Below are 14,174 nucleotides of genomic sequence, written 5' to 3'. Positions count from 1 at the left end.
GACTCATTAGTCCAAGCAAAATAAGGAATAATATGCTTAAGATCAGAGGGATAGATTTCCCTGAACTCTCACTTCAGGCCAGTGTCAAAAGTTTAAAATATAAACGATTATTGCTCCTGATGTGAACCTCCTCTCCCTGTGTTGCTTTCTGTTAACTGTCTTACTTCCTTGTGTTTTATTTTAAGCAGGGAAACCCCAGAGATCCTCTCCTCACAGTGCCCAAAGGGATCACCCTGCAGTACTACAGGTAATACAGCCCTCCTGTGACCGAGTGGCACCACTGTTTTACACACACACTGCGCTTCTACCTATAATGCACGGTGTAGCTGGTAGAGCATAATGTAACGGTCTCTCACCGTTTCAGCTCTACTGACTTCTAATTTTCCAAACATGAGCTTTGAAGGCACAAAAATGTTATCAATCACTTTCTTTTATCCTTAGGAATTGAAAATCTGTTAAAACAGCAGAAATCATTAATAACATCAGTATTAACTTTAAACACATTCCAGTCAAGAAGGCATTTTAGTTTGTTCATCTCAATTTAATAAGAGTAGGTTGTTCTTGGCCTTGTATCACTGGCCACAATAAAAGTCTGGTTTTCACAATTTAATAGGTCGATGACTCTAATTTAATTCAGCAATATCTTAAATTCAGAACAGTAAAAGTATGTCATCATTTTGTTCGTTCTTCAGGCACCTTTTTAAATGACTGTAAAAATATTGACTATAACTGAAGAAAAAGCCTTCACAGCTAACAAAATGCATTTGATAGTCTGACCACTACCCGAGACATCGGGACTATGCAGGGGAGATCAGCAAAGACCTCCAGACACCCTCACTCTTTTAATAAGATAGCCTGAAAGCGTAGGAACTTTGCACCATGTGTATCTTAATGCAGTAACTTAAAGAAATAAGGTATCTGCGCCCAGTCTTCCAGACTAGACTGCTCAATGAAGGTGACTGAGTTCCGGCTCTCTGCCAGATTTGTTGATTGCAGTCAGGCCAATTGGTATCTGCACCACTGGGCTGAGGATGGGGGGGAAAATCAGGCAGGGTTCTGCTCATGTTCTCTGCCCAGTGCCCCATCTGGCAAGTACGTGTGTGGGAGTCAGATGAGGACAGGAGTAGCCCATCCTCTTGCCCAAGCTTGGATGGAGTGTGTTCTGTGATCCAATAGCCTGGTCACTTGCTACCTGGGCTCGCACATGAAGCAGTGCTACTTGGAGGAGGTGGCAGGGAGCTGCTAGTGACTGTTGAACTGTACCAACTAACCACATCTTCTCCCCTCCCTGCCTGCTTGCAGGTAAGTGTCAATGTACCTGGGGAGCAGAGGAGAAAATTAGAAATGGAGGTAGACAAAGCAATGAAACTGATCAACCAACCCAATACATTGATAAATAATTGAACGTCGAGCCACCCCACCTGATGAAATCGGTAACCATGTTGCTGGACAAATGTCCTGTGTGAAGGGCACTTGGGAGGGAGGCGGAGAACATATCCGAGCAGTTACCCTGGGCTGTGCTCACGTGCCTGCAAGAGACGAAGTCCGAGCGATGCAGGTCAAGGACTACGAGTAGACCACTTACATACCCTCTTGGCCGGGGGTGAGGTCTAGTTGGGGAAACAGGAAGAAATGTTATTTTAAACATCGGGTAGGGGTGGCACATCTTGCACTAATCGCATAGGTTACATAAGCAATTTCCATTATAAATGTGGACGTAAGAAATTATGAAAGAAATATGAAAATAAAGACAGAAGGGAGGACTTTAAAATGTCTGTGCATCCTTGTCCAATAATCTCCTGCTCTCTTTTAAAAAAAAAAAAAAAAGCTTAATCAAAGAATGCACTTAATCAATCGCCTGTGTTCAGTGCCAAGGGAGATCGACTAGTGTATTTTATAAACTAATGACAGCACTGCAGTAGTATAAGGAATGATTACATTTGATCACATAGTTGGTTATCAGCTTTATTATTTTTTTACCATTTCCCTTTCCCCACAGGGTCTTTTGAACCACATGGAGGTTCCATGGTGCCAAATTTTAATTTCATTTCACCCGAGAAGCTGTCGTCCGGCTCTAAACGGCGATACGAAGAAAAGGTAAGCGGGCGACCTCTTCAGTGCTCCTTCGCTTTATGTGGGTCCTAAACCAAGCTATAGAAACATAGAAGATAGGAGCAGGAGTAGGCCATTCGGCCCCTCGAGCCTGCTCCGCCATTCAATGCGATCATGGCTGATCATCCAAGTTCAGTACCCGGTCCCTGCTTTCTCCCCATACCCCTTGATCCCTTTAGCCTTAAGAAATATATCCAACTCCTTCTTGAATATATTTAATGTATTGGCCTCTACTGCCTTCTGTGGTAGAGAATTCCACAGGTTCACCACTCTCTGGGTGAAGAAATTCCTCCTCATTTCTGTCCTAAATAGCCTACCCCTTATCCTTAGACTGTGACCCCTGGTTCTGGACTCCCTGATCATCGGAAACATCCTTCCTGCATCTAATCTGTCTAGTCCTGTTAGAATTTTATAAGTTTCAATGAGATCCCCTCTCATTCTTCTAAACTCCAGCGAGTATAAGCCCAATCGACCCAATCTCTCCTCATATGTCATTCCTGCCATCCCAGGTATCAGCCTGGTGAATCTTCGCTGCATTCCCTCTATGGCAAGAACATCCTTCCTCAGATAAGGCGACCAGAACTGCACAGAATACTCACGATTTGGTCTCACCAAGGCCCTGTACAACTGCAGCAAGACATCCTTGTTCCTGTACTCAAACCCTCTCGCTATGAAGGCCAACATACCATTTGCCTTCTTAACCGCCTGCTGCACCTGCATGCTTACCTTCAGCAACTGGTGCACAAGGACCCCCAGGTCTCGTTGCACTTCCCCTTCTCCCAATCTATTGCCATTCAGATAATAATCTGCCTTCCTGTTTTTGCCACCAAAGTGGATAACCTCGCATTTATCCACGTTATATTGCATCTGCCATGCTTCTGCCCAATCACCCAACCTGTCCAAATCATCCTGTAGTTTCTCTGCATCCTCCTCACAGCACACACGCCCACCCAGCTTTGTGTCGTCTGCAAATTTGGAGATATGACATCTAGATCATTAATATATATTGTGAATAGCTGGGGTCCAAGGACTGATCCCTGCAAGGACTAGTCACTGCCCGCCACTCGGAAAAAGACCCGTTTATTCCAACTCTTTGCTTTCTACCTGCCAACCAGTTCTCTATCCAAGTCAATACCTTGCCCCCAATCCCATGTGCCTTAACTTTACACGCTAATCTCTTTTGCGCGACCTTATCGAAAGCCTTCTGAAAGTCCAAATACACCACATCCACTGGTTCTCCCTTATCTATTTTGCTAGTTACATCCTCAAAAAAATTCCAGTAGATTAGTCAAGCACGATTTACCTTTTGTAAATCCATGTTGACTTTGTCCGATCCTGTCACTGTTTCCCAAGTGCTCTGCTATTACATCTTTTATAATGGACTCTAGTATTTTCCCCACTACCGATGTCAGGCTTACCGGTCTGTAATTCCCCGTTTTCTCTCTACCACCTTTTTTGAATAGTTGGGTAACATTAGCTACCCTCCAATCCATGGGTACTGTTCCAGATTCCATCGAATGTTGGAAGATGATCAGCAATGCATCTACTATTTCTAGGGCCACTTCCTTAAGTACCCTAGGATGTAGATTATCAGGCCCTGGGGATTTATCGGCCTTCAATCCCATCAATTTCCCCAACACCATTTCCCTACAAATACTGATTTCTTTCAGTTCCTCCCTTTCATCAGACCCTATGTTCCCCGACATCTCTGGGAGGTTATTTGTGTCCTCCTTTGTGAAGACAGAACCAAAGTATGTATTTAATTGGTCTGCCATTTCTTTGTTCCCCATTATAAATTCCCCTGATTCTGACTGCAAGGGACCTATGCTTGACTTCACCAATCTTTTTCTCTTCACATATCTATAAAAGCTTTTACAGTCAGTTTTTATGTTCCCTGCAAGCTTACTCTTATATTCTATTTTCCCTTTCTTAATTAATCCCTGCTGTTAATTAACAGCTGACATAGGAGTGCTCAATGCTGAGACTGGAAAAAAAAACTCATACCAAATAGTGTTGGAAAGTTAGAACAGGTCACACTCTTCTTCTTAGCAGTCCCTCGGAACCAAGGATGACTTGTTTCCACATTAAGAATGAGTTCTCAGGCGACTGACGAGTCCAATGCGGGAGCTATAGTCTCTGTCACAGGTGGGGCAGACGGTGGTTGAAGGGGCGGGTGGGTGGGGTGCTTGGGTTGACGTGCGCTGCCTGCGCTTGGCTTCCGCTTGCTCCCGGCGAAGAGACTTGAGGTGTCCGGCGCCTTCCCGGATGCTTCTCCTCCACTTTGTGCGGTCTTGGGCCAGGGATTCCCAGGTGTCGGTGGGGATGTTACACTTTTTCAAGGGGGCTTTTAGGGTGTCCTTGAAGCATTTCCTCTGCCCACCTGGGGCTCTCTTGCCGTGCCAGAGCTCCGAGTAGAGCGCTTGTTTTGGGAGTCTCGTATCGGGCATGCGGACGATGTGGCCCGTCCATCGGAGCTGATCGAACGTGGTCAAAGCTTCGATGCTGGGGATGTTGGCCTGAGCAAGAACACGGACGTTGGTGCGCCTATCCTGCCAATGGATTTGCAGGATCTTACGGAGGCAGCGTTGGTGGTACCTCTCCAGTGCTTTGAGGTGCCTGGTGTACATGGTCCATGTCTCTGAGGCATACAGCAAGGCAGGTATCACTGCTGCTCTGTAGACCATGAGCTTAGTGCTGGGTTTGAGGTCCTGGTCTTCAAACACTCTCTTCCTCAGACGACTGAAGGCTACACTGAAGGCGGTGTTGAACTTCGTCGTCGACGTCTGCCCTTGTTGACAGTAGGCTTCCGAGATATGGAAAGTGGTCCACGTTGTCCAAGGCCTTGTTGTGGATTTTGATAATTGGGGAGCAGTACTATGTAGCGGGGGCAGGTTGGTAGAGGACCTTTTTCTTACGGATATTTAATGTAAGGCCCATGCTCTCGTATGCTTCGGTGAAGGTATTGACGATGGTTTGGAGTTCGACCTCCGAGTGTGTGCAGACGCAAGCGTCGTCTGCATACTGTAATTCGACGACAGAGGATGGGACGACCTTGGATCTGGACTGGAGGCGATGGAGGTTGAACAGTTTCCCGTTTGTTCTGTAAATTAGCTTCACTCCAGTGGGGAGCTTACTGAGGGTCAAATGGAGCATTGCAGCAAGGAAGATCGAGAAGAGCGTTGGTGCGATGACACAGCCTTGTTTGACCCCGGTTCGTATGTGAATTGGGTCTGTGGTGGAACGGTTGGTCAGGATCACTGCTTGCATGTCGTCGCGAAGCAGGCGGAGGATGGTGACAAACTTTTGAGGGCAGCCGAATTTGAGGAGGACACTCCATAATCCCTCACAGTTGACAGTGTCGAAGGCCTTTGTGAGATCAAAGAAGGCCATGTACAGCGGTTGGTGCTGTTCCCTGCATTTCTCTTGTAATTGACGTGCGGTGAAGATCATGTCCATTGTGCCCCTTAGTGGGCGGAATCCGCATTGCGACTCTGGGAGGAGCTCTTCAGCCATTGGGAGAAGTCGATTGAGGAGGATTCTTGCGATGACTTTCCCTGTGGCAGACAACAGGGAAACTCCTCTGTAATTACCGCAATCGGACTTGTCACTTTTCTTGAAGATGGTCTTCACTCTACATTTTGAAAGACTGACCTTTTATCAAAAACCAGTGACAACGGATCCCAGCTGAAGCATTAACTCCACATGTGTCTTTGGCTGCTGGTTGATCTGTTTTGCTAGTAATTTCTGTGATTGGTGATTTATTTACTAAATTTATTTACTGCTTCATTCCCATGTTCTAATGTTCCCCCATCTAGCCAAGCTCAAAATATACAGTGTGCTTAGGACTGTAGGTGGCTAATTTAATGTCCCCACCTTCCAAATGGTTATACCCCTCCCCTCCCCTCCCCTTCCCCAAAGCACATGCCAGCATGATTATTCCCAGGACATGCTCCCACTAACCCCTCGGGAGACGTTTGCATTTTATGTTAAAAGTGCTGTTAGAGTACTTTTGCATATCTTGTAGGTGTTATTTAATGTGAAATGGGAGAAGCATTTCTGTCAGTTTGAGATTGCTCAACATACAATGCCTTAAATTAGGTTCAGGGTTAAAAGAACAGGCATTTTTACTTGGAGTGCATCAACCTTCAATTTAATCGATTTTTTTTTTTTAACAATCGCATGAATATTTTACTGAGAAATGTTTAATTACTGTACTCTGCTACCCTTGTATCCATTCTAATTTAAGCCCTAGCAAATTAAATTCTTCCCTCTTCCAAGGGCTGTTACTCCTCTGATTAAAAACCGCTTACTGTACAGTTTTCGTCACACATATACAAGTACTAAAAACAACATGGTCCTTGTATGTGAGTGTGACTCTGTGTAGACAGGTGAGTGCATCAGTGCCTAGTAGTCATGCAGTTTATCAAAACCTGGTGCCTGTCGAACCTGATCCCACAGAGTGAGAGAGGAGGGGAGCAAATGCTGTTTTATTTTAGGTTAATGTGCTGCACCACTTGCCCCCGTCAGTCATTCTGAAAGCGGCTCTTTTCTTTCCAGGTTCTCTCAAGACTTCAAGCCTTTGTTGGTAACCTGCAGCAGAAAAGCAGCGAAGTTGAAGTTTTAGCGGTGAGTCACCGAGTGAATGGTGCACAGTGCTGCTGGCTGGTGTTGGGCAGCATTTACAAGAATCGGACTGTGCCGCAGAGTGTAAGGAGCAGGACATGACACAATGACTGGGAGACAGGGCTGCTGATTACATACTCAATTCCTGAAGGAAGGCAGTGAGACCAAGAGAAAGGGAGAGTGGTGAATAAGTCATTTCATAGTGTGTCCCCTCTTCTTCCCGTTGATAAAAAGCTCCCATTAAAATGAACTGATAGAAATGGCCCTGATTTAGTAGAAAGAGTGCAGTTTACTGAATTCGCCGAACCATTTTGAAGTTCATCCCTTAAATGGTGAGTCCATGAGTGCACAGACATGCTGAGAACTTTGGACCTAAAGAAGATAGATCAGAGTATTTTGGCGAGAAGCTAGGAAATGTGCAGGAGCAAACAGGTGCAGGGGTACATGTACAGAAATCATGAATAACTAGTGGACAGGTACAAAAGCTAGTACAATGTTGGCCTTTATCTCAAATGGGTGTTATATTTGTATAAAGCTCTGGTTCGACCTCACCTGGAGCACTGCCTTCAGTTCTGGGCACCGCATCTCTGGAAGGATATATTGGCCTTGGAGGGGGGGCAGCGCAGATTCACCAGAGTGATACCGGGGCTCCAAGGGTTAACTTACGAGGACAGGTTGCACAGACTAGGTTTGTATTCCCTTGAATATAGAAGAGTAAGGGGTGATCTAATTGAGGTGTATTAAGATGATTAAAGGATTTGATAGGGTAGCAAGAGAAACTATTTCCTCTGGTGGGGGAGTCCAGAACAAAGGGGGCCTCACCTTAAAATTAGAGCCAGGCTGTTCAGGGGTGATGTCAGGAATGAATTCTTCACACAAAGGCTAGTGGAAATCTGGAACTCTCTCCCACCAAAAAGCTGATGAGCTGGGGGGTCAATTGAAAATGTCAGAACTGAGATTGTTAGATTTTTGTTAGGCAAGGGTTATGGAATCAAGGCGAGTAAATGGAGTTAAGATACAGACCAGCCATGATCTGATTGAATGGAGGAACAGGCTTGCGGGGCTGAACGGCCTCCTCCTGTTCCTGTGTTCCTTCTTAGAACTGAAACTGTTAAGATGGGAGCTAAGCAATTTCATCACAGTATTAGAGTAGGTATCATCTCTGGCATTCCTGAGGTCTCCGCAGTGAGATGTTTCAGCAGATAAACTATAAGAACATAAGAATTAGGAGCAAGAATAGGCCATACTGCCCCTCGAGCCTGCTCCGCCATTCAATAAGATCATGGCTAATCTTCAACCTCAACTCCACTTTCCCGTCCAATCTCCATATCCCTCGATACCCCTGGAGTCCAAAAATCTATCTTGGCCTTGCATATACTGAACGATTCAGCATCCACAGCAATTTGGGGTAGTGAATTCCAAAGATTCACAACCCTCTTAATGAAGAAATTTCTCCTCATCTCAGTCTTAAATGGCTGGCCTCTTATCCTGAGACTATGCCCCCTAGTCCTAGACTCTCCAGCCAGGGGAAACAACCTCTCAGCATCTACCCTGTCAATCCCCCTCAGAATCTTATATGTTTCAATGAGATCACCTCTCATTCTTCTAAACTCCAGAGAGTATCGGCCCATTCTACACAATCTCTCATCATAGGACAGCCCTCTCATCCCAGGAATCAACCTAGTGAACCTTCGTTGCACCGTCTCCAAGGCAAGTATATCTTTCCTCAGATAAGGAGACCAAAACTGTGCACAGTACTCCAGGTGTGGTCTCACCAAAGCCCTGTACAATTGTAGCAAGACTTCCTTACTCTTATACTCCAACCCCCCTGCAATAAAGGCCAACATGCCATTTGCCTTCCTTATTGCTTGCTGTACCTGCTGCTAACTCTGTTTCCTGTATGAGGACATCTAGATCTCTCTGAACATCAACATTTAATCGTTTCTCACCATTTAAAAAAAATATTCTGTTTTTCTATTCTTCCTACCAAAGTGAATAACCTCACATTTCCCCACATTATTCTCCATCTGCCACCTTACTGCCCACTCACTTAGTCTATCTATATCCCTTTGCAGACTCTCACAGCTTACTTTCCCATCTAGCTTTGTATCCTTAGCAAACTTGGATACATTACAGTCAGTCCCTTCATCTAAGTCATTAGTATATAGATTGTAACTAGTTGAGGCCCAAGCATTGATCGTTGCAGCACCCCACTAGTTATAGCCGGTCAACCTGAAAATGACTCGTTTAGCCCTGCTCTCTCTCTCTTTTTGTTAAGTAACTAATCCTCTATCCATACTAATCACAGAATCACAGAAACCCCACAGTGCAGCCTAGCTGGGCTGAGAGTAATACTGTGACCCAAACACCAACAGATTAGTAGGACTTCATGGCAAGACCGAGGAGTGAGAGGGAGTTCCTTTTTCTCTTCCCCACCCTCCCCTTCCCCAGCTTGCCCTGTACTATGGTCTGGGAATGTTGCCCATTTTGCCTCGTTGCCATTAGTTCCAGTTGACGGATGGGTTGCTCTATTTGCAGGGGTGTCCAACCTTTTTGTTTTTGTGGGTCGCATTGGTGTGGACCAAGGATTCTTGGTGGTTGTGGGGGGCGGCACTTATAAAGTTTAGATCCCTATTCCCATCTATTTACATAAAGCTCAACCTGCCCGTACTAAGGGATCTGGGTGGCCTGATTGATCCACCTGTGAGGTAACTGCTTAAAAACTGTCCCACTCCAAACCACCAGGCACACACAGTTCAAACAGCACTTTAAGAAATAAGCACAAAGTAGAGAGTTTCCTGTCCGTCGAGGGCTGGCCTTGGAGTTGTATGTGACCTGAGGGCCTCCGTTTGTACAACCTGCTATATTGTATAATTGTCCTCCACCCGGTTCCCTTGCAGCAAGCTCCCTGTGCTGCCGGGACTGTATCTGTTCCCACTCTCAGCTGTGTGAAGACTGGCACAGGATTGCCTTGTAGTATGTGGGGTTCAGGGCTGGAGGCCGGTCTATCATCACAAGCTCACACCAAGTGGGAAGTACAACTTTCAGGAAGCTCAGGTGAGGTTGCAGTTAAGAGGGGTTCTGGGAAGAAATTGTGGCAGTGAGGGGAGGGTGAGAAATTCACACCAGTTATAAAGACAGTCGTGTGATTCAATTTTCAGGTGGATGTGTCAAAGGAAACGCTGATCAGCTTGTTATCGCTGGAGGTAGGATTCCATCTACAGAACTTTTTCTAAATGACTTATTTCACAAGTAATTGGGTGGGGAAGATTCACACAACTGCTGTGTTCTTTCAGAGTTTATAAAATCTCCGCCCCCCCCCCCCACAAATTTTCTCCCAGACCACCTCTACCCTGTACAAACTGGGTGAGAGGAGGGGCTACACCCAGTGTTTGTACTGAGGGTGAGGAGGGGCTACTCCCAGTGTCTGTACTGAGGGTGAGGAGGGGCTGCTCTCAGTCCCTGTACTGTGGGTGAGGAGTGGCTGCTCTCACTCCCTGTACTGTGGGTGAGGAGGGGCTGCTCCCAGTCCCTGTACTGAGGGTGAGGAGGGGCTACTCCCAGTCCCTGTACTGTGGGTGAGATGGGGCTGCTCCCAGTATCTGTACTGTGGGTGAGGAGGGGCTGCTCTCAGTCCCTGTACTGTGGGTGAGGAGGGGCTGCTCTCAGTCCCTGTACTGTGGGTGAGATGGGGCTGCTCTCACTCCCTGTACTGTGGGTGAGAAGGGGCTGCTCTCAGTCCCTGTACTGTGGGTGAGGAGTGGCTGCTCTCACTCCCTGTACTGTGGGTGAGAAGGGGCTGCTCTCAGTCCCTGTACTGTGGGTGAGAAGGGGCTGCTCTCAGTCCCTGTACTGTGGGTGAGAAGGGGCTGCTCTCAGTCCCTGTACTGTGGGTGAGGAGTGGCTGCTCTCACTCCCTGTACTGTGGGTGAGATGGGGCTGCTCTCAGTCACTGTACTGTGGGTGAGATGGGGCTGCTCTCACTCCCTGTACTGTGGGTGAGATGGGGCTGCTCTCACTCCCTGTACTGTGGGTGAGGAGGGACTGCTCTCAGTCCCTGTACTGAGGGTGAGGAGGGGCTGCTCTCAGTCCCTGTACTGAGGGTGAGGAGGGGCTGCTCTCAGTCCCTGTAGTGTGGGTGAGGAGGGGCTGCTCTCAGTGTCTGTACTGTGGGTGAGGAGGGGCTGCTCTCAGTGTCTGTACTGTGGGTGAGGAGGGGCTGCTCTCAGTGTCTGTACTGTGGGTGAGGAGGGGCTGCTCTCAGTCCTTGTACTGTGGGTGAGGAGGGGCTGCTCTCAGTGTCTGTACTGTGGGTGAGGAGGGGCTGCTCTCAGTGTCTGTACTGTGGGTGAGGAGGGGCTGCTCTCAGTGTCTGTACTGTGGGTGAGGAGGGGCTGCTCTCAGTCCTTGTACTGTGGGTGAGGAGGGGCTGCTCTCAGTGTCTGTACTGTGGGTGAGGAGGGGCTGCTCTCAGTGTCTGTACTGTGGGTGAGGAGGGGCTGCTCTCAGTGTCTGTACTGTGGGTGAGGAGGGGCTGCTCTCAGTCCTTGTACTGTGGGTGAGGAGGTGCTGCTCTCGGTCCCTGTACTGTGGGTGAGGAGGGGCTGCTCTCGGTCCCTGTACTGAGGGTGAGGAGGGGCTACTCTCACTGTCTGTACTGTGGGTGAGGAGGGGCTGCTCTCGGTCCCTGTACTGAGGGTGAGGAGGGGCTGCTCTCGGTCCCTGTACTGAGGGTGAGGAGGGGCTGCTCTCGGTCCCTGTACTGAGGGTGAGGAGGGGCTACTCTCACTGTCTGTACTGTGGGTGAGGAGGGGCTGCTCTTGGTGTCTGTACTGTGGGTGAGGAGGGGCTGCTCTCAGTCCCTGTACTGTGGGTGAGGAGGGGCTGCTCTCAGTCCCTGTACTGAGGGTGAGGAGGGGCTGCTCTCAGTGTCTGTACTGTGGGCGAGGAGCGGCTGCTCTCTGTCCCTGTACTGTGGGTGAGGAGGGGCTGCCCTCAGTCCCTGTACTGTGGGTGAGGAGGGGCTGCTCTCAGTCCCTGTACTGTGGGTGAGGAGGGGCTGCTCTCAGTCCCTGTACTGAGGGTGAGGAGGGGCTGCTCTCAGTGTCTGTACTGTTGGCGAGGAGCGGCTGCTCTCAGTCCCTGTACTGTGGGTGAGGGGGGGCTGCCCTCAGTCCCTGTACTGTGGGTGGGGAGGGGCTGCTCTCAGTGTCTGTACTGTGGGTGAGAAGGGGCTGCTCTCAGTGTCTGTACTAACTGTGGGTGAGAGGATGGTTAGTCTGTGACTGAACCAGCTTCACACCCACTTGTTCCTCAAGACAGCGTGTGTTAGCAAGCTATTCGAGTATGACTGGCATCACCGCCCAGACTGATTCTGTCTTCCCCACACATCCAAGGTAAGGGGGACCCTGCTTTCACTTGATCCTTCCCAAACCCAGTGTCGCTGAAGCCTATTGTAACACCCTGGTTGCCATCTGGTCTGAGATCATCTTTCCGCCTGGACTGTTTAGAAGCTCCAAGCTTGATCGTCTGTGTGGCTTGATTGGAGCATAAACGCTGGCATGGACTGGTTGGGCACAATGGCCTATTTGTGTGCTGTATACTCTGTATTGCTCAGTACCTCACTGATCGTGCACTTACCACTGCACTATTGGATGGCTTCATCCCTCACCATGTATGCTGGTATGAAATGATTGGTTGGTTAGTCTGTCCTAGGATGTGCTTGTTCTGATTCTCTATTCCTGCTTTCCCAGTGTGGTGGAGACGAGCAAACATTTTATGCCAGTGTGCAACAGCTGCTCTCACGGTCAACTAAACAGCGCTACCTGAAATCCATTTGTGACCAAATCTATCACTTCAAGTTGGTCAAGAGGTAAGATAGGAACACACCTGAGTGTCCGAAACATGGGGGAGGCTCCTCATGGGGTTAAGGTTCCTGGGTGCTGTAATGGGGTGTTGGTGTCGAATCCCTATACCCATAGAGAAAAATCAGGAACCCAGTAATAGGCTGTAGTGTATAGGTAGCTCCAACTCCGAGCCAGTTGTAGGGTACAGGCTCCTAACTGTGATCAATGGCCTGTACCCTACAACTAGCTCTAACTGTGATCAGGAGTCTGTACCCTACAACTAGCTCTAACTGTGATCAGGAGCCTGTACCCTACAACTAGCTCTAACTGTGATCAGGAGCCTGTACCCTACAACTAGCTCTAACTGTGATCAGGAGCCTGTACCCTACAACTAGCTCTTACTGTGATCAGGAGCCTGTACCCTACAACTAGCTCTAACTGTGATCAGGAGCCTGTACCCTACAACTAGCTCTAACTGTGATCAGGAGTCTGTACCCTACAACTAGCTCTAACTGTGATCAGGAGCCTGTACCCTACAACTAGCTCTTACTGTGATCAGGAGCCTGTACCCTACAACTAGCTCTAACTGTGATCAGGAGCCTGTACCCTACAACTAGCTCTAACTGTGATCAGGAGTCTGTACCCTACAACTAGCTCTAACTGTGATCAGGAGTCTGTACCCTACAACTAGCTCTAACTGTGATCAGGAGTCTGTACCCTACAACTAGCTCTAACTGTGATCAGGAGTCTGTACCCTACAACTAGCTCTAACTGTGATCAGGAGCCTATACCCTACAACTAGCTCTAACTGTGATCAGGAGCCTGTACCCTGCAACTGGCTCTAACTGTGATCAATGGCCTGTACCCTACAACTAGCTCTAACTGTGATCAGGAGCCTGTACCCTACAACTAGCTCTAACTGTGATCAGGAGCCTATACCCTACAACTAGCTCTAACTGTGATCAGGGGCCTGTACCCTACAACTGGCTCTAACTGTGATCAATGGCCTGTACCCTACAACTAGCTCTAACTGTGATCAGGAGCCTGTACCCTACAACTAGCTCTTACTGTGATCAGGAGCCTGTACCCTACAACTAGCTCTAACTGTGCTCAGGAGCCTGTGCCCTACAACTAGCCCTTACTGTGATCAGGAGCCTGTACCCTACAACTAGCTCTAACTGTGATCAGGAGCCTGTACCCTACAACTAGCTCTAACTGTGATCAGGAGTCTGTACCCTACAACTAGCTCTAACTGTGATCAGGAGTCTGTACCCTACAACTAGCTCTAACTGTGATCAGGAGCCTGTACCCTACAACTAGCTCTAACCATGATCAGGAGCCTGTACCCTACAACTAGCTCTAACTATGATCAGGAGCCTGTACCCTACAACTAGCTCTTACTGTGATCAGGAGTCTGTACCCTACAACTAGCTCTAACTGTGATCAGGAGCCTATACCCTACAACTAGCTCTAACTGTGATCAGGAGCCTATACCCTACAACTAGCTCTAACTGTGATCAGGAGCCTGTACCCTACAACTAGCTCTAACTGTGATCAGGAGCCTATACCCTACAACTAGCCCTTACTGTGATC

At 48.1% G+C, this 14,174-nt stretch overlaps 1 protein-coding gene across 6 annotated transcripts in view; it reads left to right on the top strand.

Annotated features, from left to right (window-relative positions):
- Positions 1 to 14,174, top strand: part of eif2ak4 (eukaryotic translation initiation factor 2 alpha kinase 4) — a 123,231-nt gene that overhangs the window by 106,350 nt on the left and 2,707 nt on the right. For 4 of the 6 annotated variants that reach the window (XM_086003752.1, XM_086003754.1, XM_086003755.1 and 1 more), the window contains 5 exons: positions 186 to 247; positions 2,000 to 2,097; positions 6,670 to 6,738; positions 9,897 to 9,941; positions 12,489 to 12,607. In XM_086003752.1, coding sequence (XP_085859878.1) covers positions 186 to 247; positions 2,000 to 2,097; positions 6,670 to 6,738; positions 9,897 to 9,941; positions 12,489 to 12,607 — 393 coding nt within the window. The remainder of the gene's footprint in view (positions 1 to 185; positions 248 to 1,999; positions 2,098 to 6,669; positions 6,739 to 9,896; positions 9,942 to 12,488; positions 12,608 to 14,174) is intronic. The other 2 variants (XM_086003753.1, XM_086003751.1) reach the window with 1 other exon arrangement.

Source organism: Somniosus microcephalus, chromosome 12 (genome assembly GCF_052327205.1).
Source record: "Somniosus microcephalus isolate GS21.2 chromosome 12, FLI_Smic_1.0, whole genome shotgun sequence".
NCBI classification, from domain to species: Eukaryota; Metazoa; Chordata; class Chondrichthyes; order Squaliformes; family Somniosidae; genus Somniosus; species Somniosus microcephalus.
Note: the sequence above shows the minus strand (reverse complement) of the source record. Positions and strands in the feature narration are given on the sequence as shown.